General features: G+C 41.0%; 1 protein-coding gene across 4 annotated transcripts; it reads left to right on the plus strand.

The window, feature by feature from the left end:
- Positions 1–1568: 1568 nt before the first annotated feature.
- st8sia5 (ST8 alpha-N-acetyl-neuraminide alpha-2,8-sialyltransferase 5) lies at positions 1569–14950 on the plus strand. 4 transcript variants are annotated; one of them, XM_071530610.1, is made up of 9 exons: positions 1569–1714; positions 6656–6763; positions 7124–7219; positions 10909–11001; positions 12897–12983; positions 13684–13828; positions 14004–14116; positions 14241–14333; positions 14488–14950. In XM_071530610.1, exons 1-9 carry the CDS (start codon positions 1569–1571, stop codon positions 14948–14950), a joined length of 1344 nt encoding a protein of 447 aa, XP_071386711.1. The 4 variants fall into 4 exon arrangements, with proteins under 4 accessions (XP_071386711.1, XP_071386713.1, XP_071386712.1 ...); XM_071530611.1 differs by lacking the exon at positions 7124–7219 and having other exon boundaries at positions 1584–1714; XM_071530612.1 differs by lacking the exons at positions 6656–6763; positions 7124–7219.
- Positions 14951–19662: the final 4712 nt, after the last annotated feature.

Here is a 19662-nt window from a genome sequence, read left to right on the forward strand (position 1 = left end):
ATGTTTATGATTTACAATTTCACAGTTTTTCATGTAGAATTCTGTACTGTTTTTAGTACACCTTACTGCAAGCATGAATTAATAAAGTCAAAGTCATCTCTATGGGCAAAGCATTATTCATCATTCAGTCACAGTGCAATATTCAAGACAAATGCAAATACTTACAGTGCAATACTTGAATTCTGTATTTGATTCTGATCTTATCTTTTTCTTCTACTCTTGTTTTTTCACTATTGTTCTTTCACTATGGGCTGTGGCACTTACCAATATCTGTAGCTGCTGGCAGAGAGACATACTGGCGGTCACAGAGGATCATGGGTAATAGTGCTCTGTGAGAAATGTGCCCTGCTGTGTAATGTTGAGCCAAGCTGCTTTGCGCCAGAAAATGCTTCTATTCATTCTTGGCTGTTTTAATGTATCTGCTCTGTAGAATAGAGCCTTGCTACTGAGCAATCCTCCACCCGCTTCCATGGTGTGGATCTGCCCGTTCTCACCTGAGCTCACTCCTAATGATTCCCTACTCTATATAATCCATCTGTCTCCTTTGTTCAGATGCACACCTATGGTTGTGTGTGACTTAAATGAGTGTATTCCTTTCTTATATATTGCTGCAGTTTAATGGTTATTTGTAGGTTCATGTAGCTTGAATGTGATTGGATGCTTAACCAGAGTATGTTTACTGTCACTTGAAATTATGCAACAGTGAAAATGTAATATTCGATAATCTGACAGAAGGCCAGAGGCCACTTCGCCCAATTTAGCGCCTGGCTCTCTACACAACCTTCCCCAACCGGAGGGGGAGAGTGGGACACTTAGACGGATGAATGTGTTTCATGACTTCATGACGCAGGTGTGTCCTTGGGCAGGACGCCGTGACCTTGGGTTTTGGCTGAGTGTTGAGCATCTTTACTGAAACGCGGCGCGCGCCCCTGGCTGCCAGGCTGAGACAAGCGCATCATCAGCACCACGGCGCCTCCTCCTTTTGCAGTTCAGTCACGCACCACCGTGCTCAGATTTGAGATGAAGCATGAAGGATAGCCTATATATTTTTTTCCCTACCGCACATAGCTCATATCAATTATTTAAAAATAGCCTATAGCGCTTCACATTGATGCCTTTGCAAGAACTAATTTAACATTTCGTCTTTTATTCTAGACATATGGAGCGCTTAAATCTGGATAATATCTGCAGTGCCTGCCTTCGACCGAGCGACTGCACCTCGTCCAGACGAGTAGCGCAGGATTTCCGATAGATATCAATAATTTCCTACGGGACATTTCACGATTTACAAGCCATCTGCTTGCAAAATATATGAAGGTAGACTATTTCTATTAGACAGTATTGAACATAGGCCTAATGATCTTTCTAGACTACAATTGAGATCACAATTGATGATAGGCTAAATAGCAATGCTTTTCAATCAAGACCAATGATGCTGTGGACACAGAGCTGTACAATAGCCTAGAAGTGATGGACAATGTCCTCTCCAGCGGTTACAAGAAACCTGCGGTCCTGGTCCTGAATGCAGCGGAGAGTGAGTCCTAACCTGGGGCTACCGGGACCCGTGGATGCTGCGCCGAAGGATGGGATACTCCGACCCATCGTCGGGTAAAGATTTACTCGGCAATAGGTCTCTTTGTTTCATATTTATTTGCGCATTTGGACTGGTCACACTATTGCAGCAGATTCTCTATGGAAAAAACTACATTAAGAGGTAAGTGTTGATTAATTTTGTGTTCCAGCAATAGACAATCAAAGTGCAGGCCTTATTGTTTATAGCAGATTACAGTGCCATACACTGTAAGGATAATATTCCGCCTTTAAAAGCATGCCTTAATAGCCGTTTTGTAGTAGGATTACTACTTAGATTTGATCACAATAATGTAAATATCACAGTTGTTCAGTATAAATGAGGGAGGAGTAGTCTGGATGTTTTACAGCCTTTTGGTTGGGGCGCACTGTATGGGGAAAACAAGCTTTAATGGCTGAAAAGAACAATAGCAATTAACCATCCATTTTTTTTCCCAGTGGCATATAAACAATTTTCATTAGATTTGTTTTCGATATTTTCTGAAAATGAAGCATCACATTCATGCCATACACAGTGCTCGAGCTGTGTATGGTAATGTTTTCCCTTTCTTTTTAAAGATCTTTATTTGATTTTCCGTTTCAGCCTTCTTGACTGGTCATAGCCTACATCTTACAAAGGGTATCAGATTATCATAACACAGCAGAAGTCTATTAGAGCTGATGATTATACCAAACATCTTATCAGCAACATATTAAAGATGATGTGTATTTCTTATTGGTCCCTGATAAATATAGCCTAACATTTTACCAGGCTGCACACAAAGCCACTGCAGAGCCATGTTTTGTAATACCTCTGCAACACTAGGTAGGCATCAGCAATTTTATCTCTCTGATAAGGGCTCTTGAGTTGAACCCTGTACAACACTACTGCATTCAACTAAACCTATTTATGAGACCTCTTTTTTTACCAAATGGCCTACGAACCTTTTTCATTATCACATTCTGAGACAAAATTCATTGTGAGACGAGCAGATGCTGAGAAGCTGGGATGTTTGATCTATAGGTGGTTTAAAAAGAAAAAAAGAAAAAAATCTCACTCCAAAAAGGAATAATCAGAAAACTTGATCCCCACCTCCAGATATGTTTTTTTTTTTTACAGATAGCGCATTATGGCTTTGCTTCACGGCAAACATACATGTGCTGCAAACTAACTGCTCCCCACAGCTCCCCCTCCCCTGCCACCCCGCTGGGCCGGTCTAACGATATACTGTGTGCATTCATGGCATCCTGGCCTCTCTGGGGAGATGCATGAATTCAGCCCCAAGACGCACCTCTGCCTGCGCCCTTACTCCTAGCACTCCACCTAGGAGAGAGGGGAACGAGCTACACAACAGAAACCAGTGGGCTCAGCGGCAGCCATTTTGCTACAATCTGTCTGCACACACACCTCAGTGCGAGTGAGAAGGAGCGAGAGAGAGAGAGAGGAATGAGAAAGCTTGAGAGTAAAAGTGATAGAGAAAGACGGTGTGTGCGTGTGCGTATGTCTGTGCGTGTGTGTGTGTGTGTGTATCCGTGTGTGTGTGTGACAGAGAGGGAGAGAGAATGACCAAGCCTTTTAAAATGATGTCACTTTATGATACCTCCCCATAAACAGAAGTCGTAGTCCATGGGTGCAGCCACACCCAGCCAACGTGTGCTTCCCCTGCCAAACACTGTTGAACACGCAGGCAGGGGGATTTAGCACATCCTCTTACGTTTCAGGGTATCACAGCCAAACCATCTCTGCTGATGACCAGAAGTCAAGTGGGCTAGAGAGGCAGTAGAGGAGACATTTTGGGGCGAGCAGTGCTCAGGACGATGGGTTTTGGGAACAGACGTTGGGCGTAACAATTCAGACGTTTCATGAATCTTACATGAACTTGAATTGCCCTGGGTGATTTGTGTGTTCAGTGTTTCCAAGACGACAGCGGAGGTTGACTTTCCCTCCTCTAGATCAGTGATTCTCAACCTTTTTCATATCAATGACCCCAATTTAGATGAAATTTTGTATCTCTGACCCAAATCTACGAATATTTTTATTGTCAGATGTGATTTTATCCAGAATTCCATCACTATCTGCATTGTAGGTAGAGCGATAACAGTGAAACTATGATCAAAACGGTCATTCTTCTACATTGTCCAATTGTGTTAACGTCTTGTAAATGAAATAATGGTGAAGTTTAACAATTCATCAATTTGCTGGGGACCCCCTGGAACCCTCTCAAGGACCCCTGGTGGTCCCTGGGCCACCACATTGAGAACCACTGCTCTAGATGGATGAGGATGCACGGGACAGTTTGACATGTAGGCCCACATGCACATTACAGTCGAACAATGTCATGAGTATTGTTGTGTTTGATTTAATGTGGTCCTGAATTTCCACGGGGTGTTTAGCGTTACATGCGTATGACAGTAACAGTGATCCCTCAGGGTAAAGATGTAGGCAGCAGAGATTATAGGGCCGTAAAATGGCGGGGAGATTATTAAATAATACACAGCGAGTGACCCACTTTTGTAGATGGAGGCACATTAACTTCCTTCAACTCCACTTGACATGAAAAGGGTGATTTCTAAAAATACCCTCCGCTGGCACAAGTGGCAGCGAGGGCTCCTGGGGGGGGAACGAGAAACCCAGCAGACATAGGCTGAACTAAATCATCCAAAATTAATGGATTTGGAATTTGGGAAACTGTGGGCCAGATGTGCATGTGACTCTGATGAAGGAATGAGCCCTTCTTGACGTCTTATCTGTGTGGGTTGTACCTCCCCAATTCTGTGTAGCTGTCTGTGCTTTTATCAGTTTTTTTTTTACAATCTGGTTAAATAATGTAAATCATACTGATGACAGATTGTACATAAACATGTTGATTTTCAAAGGTACATAGAGCCCATTGTCAATAATTTATGAGTCAAAGAATTTATACCAGATACTGTATATGAGTGATTCCCTGCAGATCTGTTAATCTAGAGTAAACAAGATCGAGATATGAGGAACTTGGTTAAATCAGTCTTTAGAAATAATGTGCCTGGCCACAATGTTTGGTTGAATTTTCTCTTTGGATAAGCACTTAAGGAACCCTTACTGGTTGCGATAATTACCCCGGGACATTAATGGACATCTCAGTCAATATCTGTTCTACCCTCAAAGCCCTGATAGCAGAATCCAATTGGAAACGTCCATGATGTTCTCTGTAGTTGAATTAATGTTGCTCCAGGGCAGCATTAGAGAACATTACGTACTGCAGAGCAGCTTTGTGCTTGTTGTTTGTCTGATCTAATGGGTAGATCATGGTTTGAATTATGGCCACAACTGAGCAATGAATGGGCTCCAAACATTGGGTTTCAAGACACTGCATTAATCTTTGAGTCCGAGCTAATCACACCCTTATTAGTGTATCAGTCAACTCTCCAGAGATGAAACAGAGGTTCTTTGATGGCCAAAATATGGGAAAATATCAGTAGTGTGTGACTTCTGTGTGGTAGAGATAATTTGGAAAAGTTAGAGGACTGGACTCACTGATCAACCCATTACATTTCAGATGGAAATCAAGCCTCAGTATACATAGTGTTTTGGTGATGATTAGGATCAGCGTATCAGTCACGTAATTATGCAGCTTTGGTTAGCTTTACATTTTATATAACAGACAGCTGTCCTCTTCTCGGGTACATGTCCTGATCCAAAGGCCTGAAGTCCGTGTCTGACTTTAGTCTATTCTGCTCTGCAGCGTGGCCAGGGGCAGAGTGTTATTGAGATGCTGAAGTGGCTCTCAGAGAAGCCAAATGGGCCTGCAGATCAGTATTGACATCCGTCCCTTAGAGATGTGGGCTCTATCACATAATGTGCTTAGAAAGGTACAATCTCTCCAGCAGCACCGCTCTCTGCTGCATTTAGCACACCCACAGTGCACTCATGTGGAAATGACTCACACAGGGATATTTGCATAAAATGTCAATAATAACGCTTATGCTATATTTACACATTTTGAGTGAAGGTGTTGCTACATGTTAACGCTCATGATCAAACTCAGCCTTGACTCCACACATATTACACAAATACAGATATTAGGAAAGCTGTTATTATTATTATTTAATTAAAATAGAAAAGGTGTTGGAGTCTGCTCAGCACCTCTGAACGGTGAGCTATATGCCACTGATGTCTCTAAAACATTAAGTATGCACACTATTTGTGTGGTTCAGAGTGCCGAACCAATTAGATGTCTATGTATGGAACGTGAATAGTGTTTCCACAAATTGTGATCTAATGACTCTAAATTCAAATTCAGGACTAAATTCAGGATTAAACAGTATGAGACCCTGATATTGGCAGTTTAACCTTAGTTCGGCCCTTCATCTCACTTGAGGAGGTCAACCCAAAGCGGGGCTTATTTATGTTACTGTGCACATGCTCAGAACGCACGTGTTCCCCACCACATCTCCTCGGAGTTGGCTGGTATATTATGCAGAAGGCATTTAATGGCCTCCTCTCGCTTTGAGGACTATGAGCCACCTGCACCAGATGGCCTCTTTTGATAAATTCACTTTGTTCTCCAACTGCATTTAATCTCCTTTAATCTTATTTACGAACACAAATATTTGGATGAAACATGTTCTAAATCAACAGTTTTTATGGTATTATCCACACCTACCAAATGTGTAGACATCACTTAGAAGTAATTTGACATTCACAGTAAATTTAAACATTGGCACCGATTATTGTCCCCCCTTAACTCATTGTGATTTTAATATAGTGCATTATAATTCTGACATTCCTGCAGGCCTATACTGCAGAGTGTTAATGTGTCTGTCAGACTCGGGGCAGTGGCAACAGCCCAGCAGAACATAAATAACCATTCTAACCATGGTGTCATTACCTAAAAGTCATTCTAACCATGTTTGGTGTCATATTTTGACTGTTTTTCTTGAGCCAAAAGCTGATCCCCCTTGATGTATATGTGTATGTGTGTGTGTGTGTGTGTGTGCGCACACGTGAGTTTTGTGAGTGGATGAATGGGTTTGGTTGTACGTGTTTGACGTTTGCACAATAAGGACAATAAATCCCAAATAAACTGACTCATTTTCTTACTAGTGCGCAACAGTTTAGCCGACTCAAAGGGGACGAGACAGGAAATTGGACCGGTCCCGTTAATTTCTCGGATGACGGATCTCTGAAGCCTGCCAGAAATGGGAAGAAAAGGTACCTGTCCAGCGTGACTGACTGCACAACACCTCTGAGAAAAGAGAGTGAGAGAGAGAGAGAGAGAGAGAGAGAGAGAGAGAGATAGAATGAAAGAGAACACAAGTTTCAAATCCATCATAGTGATGATGACCCAGCCTTGCATGTGTGTGGACTGGGCCGCTGATGCGCCCACCTCAGTCTCCTCAGATGTTGTAGAAGTAGAGAAAGAGAACAGAAAGCGCAGCACATTTAGTCTTTTTTTTCTACTTGTTTTGAAATCTGCAGGATGGTCATTTAAGCAAGTTAGCAGGGGTGATAATGTCACAGGACTATACGTCACACATTTAACTCTAACTTAACCTGTCTGCATGTTGACAGATGTTTCCGTCAGAATTTTCAGCCAGATTCACAGAGCTCCGTAATAGTCACACCCTGCCTAGCCGATATTAAGAAGAAAAAAAAACGCTCTCACAGGTAGGCCAGTTTGAAGGCATTTTAAGTACTTTCACAGAAACCCAAGAATGCCTCTTTCTTTTCCATTAGTCTGAAAGGGATAAACTCTCATGTATTTTTTCAGTGGTGGTTGCACTTCAGATTTGCTCTTGCATGTTGTCTGATCCCCTCCACCTTGCCCCCTCGACCGCTGACCCCATCCCCCTCTTGAGAAGCTGGTTGAACCACGTTCTCCTGTTGATGTACTGGCTTCTCCTCGTACCTCTGTGTCCCATCCAGCACCCATCTCCAAATGCCTTGTCCTCCTCAACCTGTGTCTCATGTGTTCTGCACAGCTCTGTGTGTATGCCATGTACATAGTGTGGACACTTCTCTCTGCTTCCCCTATCTCCCCTTCTCACATCTGCATTGTCTCTCTCCGCGACCTGGACTACCCTTTTTCCACTTTACTTTCCTTGTTACGAGGTTTCCCCAAAGCTCCAAGGTCCCAGTGCCTGAAGAGTAGATGTCAGTCGCTGTGGTAAAATGCTGGCTCCAAGTATATCAGCCTAATTTACATGGATTGGCCTTGAACCAGCATGGTATGGTTTACCACTGAGATGATATTCTCTAGAACTGAACAGAGAACACTTGCAAAAGTTTCATCATCTTAGCTAAAACAAGCGCCATAGACCTAAGTCAAAGTATAAAGTTTCTTTCAAATTAATGTAGGACACATGCCGCTCTAACCGTCCTCTCAGTAAAAACTCAGAAATACACTGCATCATCAGGTGGATGTAGACAACCAGTTTCATTGTTCCTTACTTGTATGATTTCATACCAGCATCTTGTTCCTTTAATGCATCTCTCTGTCATATTGTTCATGGTGTTCTTTTATTATTATTATTATTTCATCTCACCTCATTTTTACTGCCACAGCCACAGGCAATATGTTGCAATATTATCCATTTTCCAAAATACCCACCTTCATCCTATCTCTCTGATATGACAAACCAACATTCATTCACCCACATGAACACTGTGATGGCTGCCACTTTGGCATTAAACTCAAGTCAACAGCATAATAAACAGGTCAAATGAGAAAACATATACATTTTGATCTTTCCCAGGAGCACATCATCCTCAGATATACATTACAAATGGATATATAGTGAAGATATAATAATGATTAGATATTGATGATTTCCATACATTCAGATATTACATTCTATGCATGGTGGCCAAAGATAGTTCATAGTTTTTAATTATTTAGTAACCACCCAAAGGTGAGAGAGTAGACACTGGCTCCTTGAAGGCGCCACAGAGAGGGCAGCTTCCACCAAAGCTGCTGAATGGATCAATATCTTTATGTAATACAAGCTTATTTAAATGCAGCTAGAGGGAGATTAGACTCCCACTCCTGTGGCCCTCGGCCCAACCCTGAAAGGAAGACTATAGATTTGGGCTAAAGAGAGCAACGCTCTGGGGATGAGGGTTTTTCACAATAAGACAAAATAATTGGGAAGATATGAAAACATAGGGATGTAAAACATTACATTTCTAACAACTGAAGTGCCTATTTATTGCCTTATGTCTATGTAACAAAGATGTGTATTGAAACAATGTTGTATTTGCATGTTACTTGATAACATTTGAGCGGTGGTTTTGTAGTTACATATTTTAGACAATAGAGTTGTTTTGGTCATTATTCAAATGGAACTGCAAAAACCAAAAGCCAGCAAATTGTATTATAATGTGACTGCAGATGTAATTAAATGTAATAATGTGAAGTGTCTGCTTGGAGTGTTGGAGGCATGCAGAGGATGGGAGGATCTCCCGCTCGGTGCTTTTGATTTCTCTGCCTCTGATCCTAAAATTTCTTACTGTGTGGGGACACAGTTTACCCTCCATCTCGTCTTTTGAAAGTCTTTTGCTTTCACTTGACACGGCACCTTTCGGCGGCCATTTTGCAGTAGTGATTTTACCACAGTCATTTTATGTCACTCCAAGTAAGCATTTGGTTTAATTCAGCAGGGGAAACAAAATGGTGCAAATAAACACAACAATTTGATCTCTGTTCAGAATCTGCTCAGAATCCATTTACACTGCTCGAGGTCGACAGCATGCACTAACCAAAATACACTGAATTTTAATGTACTGATGGATCAGAGCACCTCATTATCTCACTGAACAAAAACAGGTAACATACACCATCTGCTCCTGGAAATGTTTTAGCAAAGTGCAGTGGTGAAAATTTGATTATTAGTCTCGCAGAAAGTGATTTTTTGCAAGTTGTTTTTTTTGTAAATTTGTTGTAGCATAATGAGAAATCCCTTGCTACTGCCCAAAATTACTATAGTATGGTGCAAATATAGAAACAGAGAATGTTAGGCTGACTGTTTCGGTCTTCTCCCCCTTCACCCTCCATTCTAACTACCCCCACCCAAAACACACACACACATACACACACACACACAGAGAGTTGAGGGTTTTTTTTTTAATCCAAATTGCAACCTGATTGCATGTAAATACAATGTTGTACTGTAATAAATGAAGCATCACTACACAGATAAATGGCAACTTATGGGCACCTTAATTTAAAGTTTCCACCAAATAAAACTCTTTCCTGTCATATTAAAATGTTGAATTTGTCTTCAAAGCTTTCTCCGCAGAAGCCATTGTGTCAGATCCACCACAACACAGTCACACCACCATACTAAACACATGATTTTTGTGTGCTTTTGGTTAATGTTGCCATTTCAGTATGACGATTTATTGGGTTGTTTTCTGTCTAATCTAATATATAGATTTCCAACCTCATATTCTTTAGCTCTATTTCAAGAATAGTTAAATGAAATTTGGTTAAATTGTTCAGTTCCAAAAGTGAGAATGATGATTGCCTCTACATTATGATTATATGTGTGCATGAGCATGTGTGTACGTGTGAGTGTGCATGTTATATAGATCCCAACAAAATGTCCAGAAATCAGCTGTCCAGTCAAATTGTCATGTCATCGTAGCCAGCACAACTGTCATGTAATTTCTATGTAGTATATATCTGTCAATATTCCCAAAACCTAATAATTTTACTGCCTTACACACAAAAACACATACTCTCTTACTCATAACCACCAGACTGCACACCACAATAGTCATCAAATTCACCTTATCCATAAGAGAGGAACCATTTTAACAAATTATGCACTATACCTCTTTTTCCCTTTCAGACTGTTTTTTTTGTTTCTGTTGTTGTAAATTAATATTTTTTCATCACAGAATGCCAGTGTTAATCGTGTGAGTTCTCATCCTAACTCAAAATAAGTTAAAGTGTGAGATGTTTTTTTATTTATTTATTTTGTATTTTTTTTTTTAGATTTACAGTCTTCAGTGTAAAGTGTGTCACATTGGTTTAGACTAAGATGCAATAGAAGCTGGTGCAAGTGTCCAGCATACAGTATGTTACTGTCTCACTACCTTCTCTTGACCTACGGCAAGTTGCATCACTTCCGTCATTGTCATCCCACAATGCCAGATTGATATTCCAAGTGTTTCATAAAGTTAAGCCATAGACGTTTTTTTTTGTAAAGCTAAAATATTGTCCCTTTTTGTGTCTTCCCAACTCACTGTTTTATATTGCATTTTATCTAGTTAGTGTATATAGTTAGACTTTTGTTCTGTTGCCCAGTGTGTGGGCAAGTCTAGCAAGAGGATGACTGTGTGTATCCCTCCAGGTATCTGGACACATATGATGGAGCCTATGACTACAACTCCACTGCATGCAAGGAGCTCAGGCAGGAGATTATGGATGTCAAAGTCCTGACAATGTGAGTGTTCACAAGCCAAGAGCGACAACGCTATGCTTCTGTTCTATAGGATATAGCCTTCGCCACTGGTGGACAACCTCATTTAGTATGAGATCTAGTTCTTCTTGGAGTGAAGTGATCTACAAGCACCTGTCAGGCAGGCCGAAAGAAAATTCACAACCTGATTAATGCAAGTATGGAATAAGTAAGAATTTTATACTCCTAATAAAGTAAAAATTTGGGATGTTTGAGGAGATAAACGTACAAATTGGCAATAGAATCTAAATAGTCATAAGAAGAATAATATATTAGCAGTTGGACCTTCAAAAGAATGATGACAGCATTCCCTTACCATTTTGTTGCTTTTGGGTGAAATCATCGTATCTCCAGCATGTAAAATATCCTCGGTTTTAGCTTGATGAAGATGTTTGATGACAGTTTTTGAGTTTATATAATGAGTTTTGAAAGGGTTTCATAAATTGTACAATTTCTCAACCCATAGAAGAGCATGTAAGTGAAAACGTAAAAATTGCCTAAACAGGTTATGAGGTTTTCACATGACAACAGCGATTTTCTGAGAGCGTTGATATATCAATATATATCAATATATCACTGACAGCTTACAAAATATGCTGAAAAGTGAACACTGGCTATTCAGTTTTGAAATTAATATTAAGCATGACAGTTTCTAATTTATGAAGTCTACATTTAGCTGACCTAAACAAAAGAGATGCATTTTTTCAGTTTGAAAATACTGATGATAGCAAACAATTTTCTGAACTAAGGTTCTGCTCACAACCATTTGTATCGTAATCACAAGTTATATCATATCTTGAGCCTGTTTGTCTGTCAAATCTTGCTTTACATCGTAAACTGTCGAGTTTGTGCACAAATTGTCCATCGCCCTGATAAGTAAGTAAATTAATGCAACCCTCAACGCTTTTTTGGCTTCATTCCCACGGTTCATGTGTGCCATAATCTGAGACCAGCCTGCAAAAAATGGAAGAGCTGCTGAACAAAATTTGGCAAGGATTCATCTGAATTGAGCTTGTAACCCTGCATGGATAAGTCCGATTGGATGACTGGTGAACTTGATGAATAAGTTTGATCCCCCAGTTTTCATTTGAAATCATCAAGTGGTGGAGCAGCAGACATACTGCGACTGGCTAATAGATAGCAAACAACAAGTTGCCCACACCAGACCTACATAATAAACAACTAGACTAGACACTCAGTAGAGCGCATACTGCCGCTACGCTATGCAATTGTCAATACATGCCAGTTCCAGAACTGAAAGTTGTTGCTCCCATCTCTTAGTCTCAGATGTAACACTGTGACCATTTGAGCAGCATCCTTCCTCTTGTACTTTAAGAATGTGAACATGGTTCATTTTATGAATGTGAACATTGTCTAGTGACCTTTTGTGCATGTTCCTCAGGCTGCCGGGCCTCATTATTGCACACATTGTAGGCTGTGGCCGAGAGGCCATGTGCCAGTCTGAGTGTGGCAGAGAACAACTGCTGTCGCTCTGCCAGCCAGTCAACGTAATCATGCAACCCTGCTGCTGCCTCCCAGAGCCAATCACGTCTTCCAATCATCTGAAGGAAATGTCAGTTCAAGGGCAGCTATTTAGAGATGTGCTAGAGAACACCATCTTCTTTGTATTTACGAGATCGCTACAGTCTGTACCCAGATACTCCTAGATCCAGCGGCACCCGAAGCTGTCAATTGGCATATTATGAGAAGTGGCATATTCAAATACAGTACCAGAGTCTTCAGAGTTTCCTTTTCGTCCCTCCGTCTGCCTTTTTAAGCCATTTATGATGTTCCTTTAATTTACTGCCCCTGCAGAGAGATGTTTAATCCTAAATACATCGTCCTTCCAGCCGCATTTCACAAATCTCTCTGTCTGCCAGGGTGAAAACCTCAGAGCTGTTTGAGAGATGGAGAAACCTGCAAGTGTGTAAGTGGGAGCAGAACAAAGTGGAGACCAACAACTTCAAGTAAGCACCACTCAGCAGCAAATAGTCTTCATATGTTAAATAGTATATCCGAAGGAATGAACCTGTCTAGATTAGTTGGATCTCACACATGACTACATGACACCCCATGATTTGCACAACAAATTGCACATAAACTGTCTCTGCTTCTGACGTACATTAGCCAATGGCTGCTCTAAAAACCCACCTACCAGAACTTCAGTTAGCGTCGCCTTCCAAACACCTGCTCCTTGGTGGCTCAAACTTTTATTTAGTGTCCTTGGCCTTAGTATGATGTCTACGGCACCATAAAAGTACCAATAAATTCTTCCGTTTTCACTAAACTCACTAATTTTTGGGGAGCTGGGAGCTACAGCTAATGCTACCACGCTGATGACGCCGACCCTTCAGAGTAAAGGTTCCTCGGCAATATACCAAAACCTGTGAGGTTAAACAGAATGTTTTAGACAAAGTATAAACTTTTCTGTCATCCAGAAGTCACTTCTTAACCCGCAAAGTTTTGTGCGCACCCCTTCTCTCTCACAGGTTTTTTTTTTTTTAGAGGAGCCTTTATTCTGAAGGTTCGGCATCATTAGCGTGTTAGCATTAGCTGTAGCTCCCAGCTCCCAAAAGCTGGGTTTTTACATATGGGTTTTTGTCTGGGTGCTGGAATGTGGATTTTGTTGTCGTCTAACTCTCCCCTCTCTTTGGTATCCTCCAATAGGATGTCTCTGTCTCGGTGCTGTAACGCTCCCTCCTTTCTGTTCACCACCAAGAGGAACACGCCTGCAGGAACCAAGCTGAGGTATGAGGTGGACACCAGTGGCATCCTTCCCATCACCACCGAGGTCTTCAAAATGTTCCCAGATGTGAGTTCATACCACCTGTTTGCGAATAAAGCATATTCATAAGTATGTGTTTGCTGTGTTCCAGTATAGTGAATCATCATGTTACTGAACCCTGTGATGGATCTAATTTGATTTCAAGACCCCTGTTCCCTGTTATGCTGTCTGTCTGACTTTAACCTGTGTCTGTTTCATCCAGGATATGCCGTATGCCAAATCACAGTACAAGAAATGTGCTGTTATTGGAAATGGCGGCATCATCAAGAACAGCAAATGTGGAAAGGAGATTGACTCAGCAGATTTTGTGTTTAGGTATATAGGATTAAATCCTTAATTTAATGCCTGGTTTGAAATTTGTCTAATATCAAATTGCAAAGAAGCTAAATCAAATATGTTTGAATCCCTTTAATAGTGGATATTTCTTTTTTTTCCACAGATGCAACATACCACCCATCAATGAGAAGTACTCAGCTGATGTTGGCACTAAAACAGATCTAGTGACGATAAATCCAAGCATTATTACTGAGAGGTACCATGAATCTGGTTCTGGAGTGTGAAATCAGACTGACTCTATCTGTCTCTCTCTTTCTCTCTCTATCTGTGTCTTTCTCTCTCTCCTTTGCTCCCTCTCTCTCTCTCCTTTGGTCTCTGTCGTCTCATGTTTCACTTCCACTGCACCCCAGGTTTCAGAAGCTGGAGAAGTGGCGGCGCCCGTTCTACGAGGTCCTCCAGAACTACGAGAACTCCTCCGTGGTTCTCCCCGCCTTCTACAACACCCGCAACACCGACGTCTCTTTCCGCGTCAAGTACATGCTGGACGACTTCGACTCCCAGAGAGGCGTGTTTTTCTTCCACCCGCAGTACCTGCTCAACGTGCAGCGCTTCTGGGCGGTGCAGGGCGTGCGGGCCAAGCGGCTCAGCAGCGGCCTGATGCTCGTGACGGCGGCCATGGAGATGTGCGAGGAGGTCCACCTCTATGGCTTCTGGGCGTTTCCCATGAACCCCTCCGGCATCTTCATCACCCACCATTACTATGACAATGTCAAGCCGCGGCCAGGCTTCCACGCCATGCCCCACGAAATCTTCAACTTCCTGCACATGCACACGCGCGGCATCATCAACGTTCACACCGGGCAGTGCAGCTGATCACCCACCGCCCGCCCGAGATCTTCTTCTTCTGCTATAATGTGTTGTGGAAGCTCAACATTTTACCCTTTAGTTTTCATCCGTTTTTTAAGGTGCGTTTTATCTGATGGACAGCGAATGAGATGGCTCAGTATTGAAATAGAGAGATGGCCTTTGGAGCGTACTCTACTGTGCTCTCTGTAGTTCCATTACACGTTTTAAGGTTGCTTGCTTTAATGCCAACAATATGATTTCTCTACTCGATGTGTACCTTAACTTGCTCACTTAGCAAATCCAACGACTGTGACTGTCTCTGACTCTCTGACCGTAGGATGCTTGTTTTTAATGTGAAAAGTGGTCTTCCTAGTGATGTCGTTTCCGTGACGTTTTCTAGTGGCTCAGTGGTACTGCTGTACAGAGGTGTTGTTTTCTACTCAACGTCGCACAAGTATTTACGCTGAAGCAGGGCCACTGTGGGTGTCCCTCGTACTCTCTCTCTCTCTCTGAGGTTTCTTTGTGCTCCCTCATTCTCCCGCTCTTTCTCTCAGACACTCTGTGGGCGTGGCAGCTTTTAATGTTTGTGTAACAAAAAAAAAACAAAAAAAAAAGCCTGAACCTTGATATTGAGCTAATCCAAAAAAATACAAAGATAAAAAAAAAAAAAAAATAGGATGAAACTTCTAATTGCGTAGCTTTATGAATCTATTTCCTATTCACCAAATTCACTGGGTGAATATTTTAAAATACTGCTACTCTCTTCAAATGGCCTTTTTTTTCCCAATGGCCTACTTTCTTCCCATTTGACTGAAGCACTGGAAAAATCCCTCTGATATTTCTGGTGCAAAATGGTGGGAGTGTTTTTTCGGCTTGTCACAGTTTTTGGACAAAAGCCAGATATGCTATTTTATAATGACGCCACCACAGCAAAACGTCCAAGGCCATCCGATTAGTCAAGAATCACAGAGCACTGTTGAGCAACCCAGCCTCTCGCTGTCATTCATGTCTTAAGCCATGCTGCCTTATGAGATATCAAACCCTCTTTCGGATATGCAATTCACCCATGTGTATTGCTTATCTAAAGTACATCAATGTCAAACTAATTCTTATACTGTCTCCTGAATCAAGGGACATTTGAGACTCTCCAAGATACAGGAATCCATGCGCAGTTCTCTTCTTATATTCTACTGGAATTATTAAAGTCCTGTTCCCTGTAAGATAGAACTCCATTCATAACCATGTAATGCTGTGCATGACTTTACTCTATACTTGGCTTTGTGTGTGCCTGCTTCAATGATCACTGAAATATGTTTACACGTAAGCCTCTACTGAAGCTCACAGTGCTTTTGGAGATATACACGAACCTTATCACGAGAAAACGAATGGGATTTGTTAGAAGTGAATTGTATAATATTGGATGCCGTTTTCATTGACGATGGATGAAAGGATGAAAGTGGTTGTTGCCCCTTTGTGAAATGATATGATACTTTTACTACTACTACTGCATTACATTATGTCATCTCCCCCTTTGAAATGTGAATATTCAGTTTGTATGCTTGATATCATTGTGCATTTGAGCATTGGAAACTTCTATGGTTGTTTTGTTTAATCTCAATTTTGTTCTATTCATGATCTGCCATTCACTTGTCCATTAAATCATTTATAGTTAAAGGGCATCACTGCTAAGGTTTTAAAGGATCCTTTCTTTTGTCATACAGACTCTGTGTGTGTGTATATATGCACAAGAGATATGAGTTCAATAACTACGAGCACACCAAAAAAAACTTTGGTTTGAATTTTAGAACCACTAAATTGTTTTATAGACAACACAACTGAATTAAGAATGGAACAGCAAGGGAATTGGTCTGTGTACTGAATAGCCGGTAATGTATAACACAGTGCTTCTTAACTGATTCTGGATCTTACTTTATACTGGTATTGTGTTTGTAAATAAACTTGTTTGAATTTTCTCACTTGTCTTGCATGGTCATATCGGGTTTTCTTTATAAACTCTGTGTGCGTGTGTGTGTGTGTGTGTGTGTGGGGGTGGGTGGGGTAATACTAACAATAGGACTGACCAAATCAACCTATTGGCCACAAATGAGAGCTGGTATCACTGTGCCACCTGGGTGACAATGAGCAGTATTGTGAATGTAGTCCTATAATCTGGTGTGTAGTAGCTGAACATCACTTGTTGCTTGCGTTGCGGGGAGCGACAGACACGTGGTGCTGAATTAACCATCTCCCTTCAGACCAGTTGACCTCTGGTTTGTCCGCTCCAATTAGCTCCTTAAGCAAAGGTGCTGTCAAGACCTCAATTATTAAACAGTGGCCGGTGTCAGTGTCCTCTCACTGACTGACTCACCGAGGGACGGCTGGGTCCGCTTTATATCAGATCATACTGAGTTATGTTACACCATAACTGACGCCGCTCGGGAGTTGGTGTTCATCTGATCTTCATCTATCTCAAGTACAAGTAAATAAAAAAATCTATTAGCAAATTAGAAGATAAAAGTAACATTAGTGAAGCAATGAAAGCTCTGTGATGAGAGCTGTGGGCTATATGGGCTATATGCTGTAGCATATGAAACGCTTAGGACTACATCAGAAACAAGACTAATTCACTCTGACCAGATGTAGCTTATAATGGTCAGATCACTTTGACCAAATCTGATTCAGAATGTTAATCACATTCCATCGCCATAGCCACTTCTCCCTATAGGCTGAATAGGCAAATGCCTAGGGCCTCACGCATCCTTTAATGTATTTTTTCTACTTTAGAAAACAAAATGTGTTACTGTTATTATTGGATACATTACATGCCAGTGATCACAAAACCAATCAAAAGCACTGATTCAGGGAAGCCCTCCCCCACCCCCAGCAAATGATGGATCTTATTAGTTACCCATGAAAGTCTTCCTTTTAAGCTCATGTCCACACAACTGGCCACATTCACCTTTGTATTTGTTACATTTTATTTTGATATTCATGTGCTGTATCTTATAACAGGTAAAAAACATACAATGCTTTAAACACTACATTTTACTCAGTCTTTATTGCTTGATGGTGGGTAGGATTTGTCTTAAAAGGGGGCTTCCACAGAAAATTTTGCCTAGGGCCTCCAGCAGTTCAGAGCTGGCCCTGTCTATCGCTATTCTTTCATTTCAACAGTCGCCCAAGCCAGCTGAAGCTGAGCTTTCATTGAATGATGTTCTTATGGTTTTTGAAAGAGTGGAGGTGTATGTAAAGATGGCAGAACGGGGCTGACTCACCGAATCTCTGAAGGTCACATCACTTGGACACAACTATCAACAAAGAGGTCAACTGGAAAGTATGATTGTCTCAAGACACAACAAGTTCATCGCAGATGATCTGGATATGAGTATCTTACACAAGACATATTTATAGAATAGATCTATGCAAATTAATTGTGCAGTTTTTCATTACTTTATTACAGAAATGTTATAAAAAACAACAACAACAATGTAGCATTTTGTCTGTTGTGATGGGGCACATGGTGATTCCCCAGTTCACTGGGTCAAATGAGGTTTGACTATCGGCTGTCATTCATGGATTGGGTAATCTGATGTTGATAGATATGTTACCATCAGTATGACCAAACTCTGCCCTTCTCCAATCCCCCTTCCCCTTGACTGCCTTACGCCTACATTATCAGGTATCAGGTGGCAGCAATAAGGCTAATGGGATGATTTGGCTCATACACAGGTGCAGATGTGTATGCCAGGGTTATGGAACTGCAACAACATTTTGCATAGCAGCATCTGTACTATTATAGAAAAACAGCATTGTTATAGACAAACAAGAATTATTCTGTTATATACAGTTGCTTTTACTATTTGTCATTTTGATATGATAGACTGTGAATCAGTCCAGTGTGATTGTGACGCAGACAAGACTATGCAGGGCCAAAGCATGCTGAACTCAATATGATTCTTATCCATTTACCTTTGTCTTCAGCTTTGTATTGTATTGCATTTCCCATCAAAGCAAAGCAATACACCAGAACAATTTTCTTATGTTAATCAATTTATCCATAAAATTAAAATATTTATTATTCTTTTTCTGATACAAAGATGAAAAGAAACCGTCCTGCATATTATTCACTGTTTGGCACTTAAACCATTCTTACATTTGAATTGTCTGCATGAAATGATGATGAAGATGAGAAGAAATTAAAGCTTTCACTTGAGACAAAAGCGGGGGTCACCAATAAAAGAGAGATGTGGTTAGAGGGCTACAAGTATTAATATGTGAAGAAAAAGAAGAAAACAGAGGAAAAATGGCCTGTGACTGTCATTTCCCTGAAAGTAAAGAATTACTATATTTCTATTTATATTTCCTCTTCATAGCTAGCTACTTTGAAAATCTAGCTACTTTCTTGATAAAATGAATCTGATTAAGATTTAATTCATTTTTGGCTGATAAAAGTTTCACTAAAAAGCTTCAGGCAAAGTAGGCTGTATGGACAACTGGGCTCTCACCAGTCTCCCATTTAAGGTCTTTCTGTTTTTCAGGACCAATAACGTCTACCAAGACTGAGCGCAGCTAAATATTGATGCAGTTACTCCTCCAGACAATAACGCAGTCTAAATAACCCTTTAAGTGGACTTTGAAGTGGACTGACAGCAGCTGAGAAGAAAATAAATCATAGCCGGATGGATGTTCAATACACAGTGTAAATCTTAAGATTTACACCCTGGTAGCCATGTTCCCTT

Source organism: Centroberyx affinis, unplaced genomic scaffold (genome assembly GCF_046629955.1).
Source record: "Centroberyx affinis isolate AG114_WGS23_722 - 3 ecotype Tasmania unplaced genomic scaffold, CSIRO-AGI_Caff_v1 ptg001948l_1, whole genome shotgun sequence".
In the NCBI taxonomy this organism is placed as follows: domain Eukaryota; kingdom Metazoa; phylum Chordata; class Actinopteri; order Beryciformes; family Berycidae; genus Centroberyx; species Centroberyx affinis.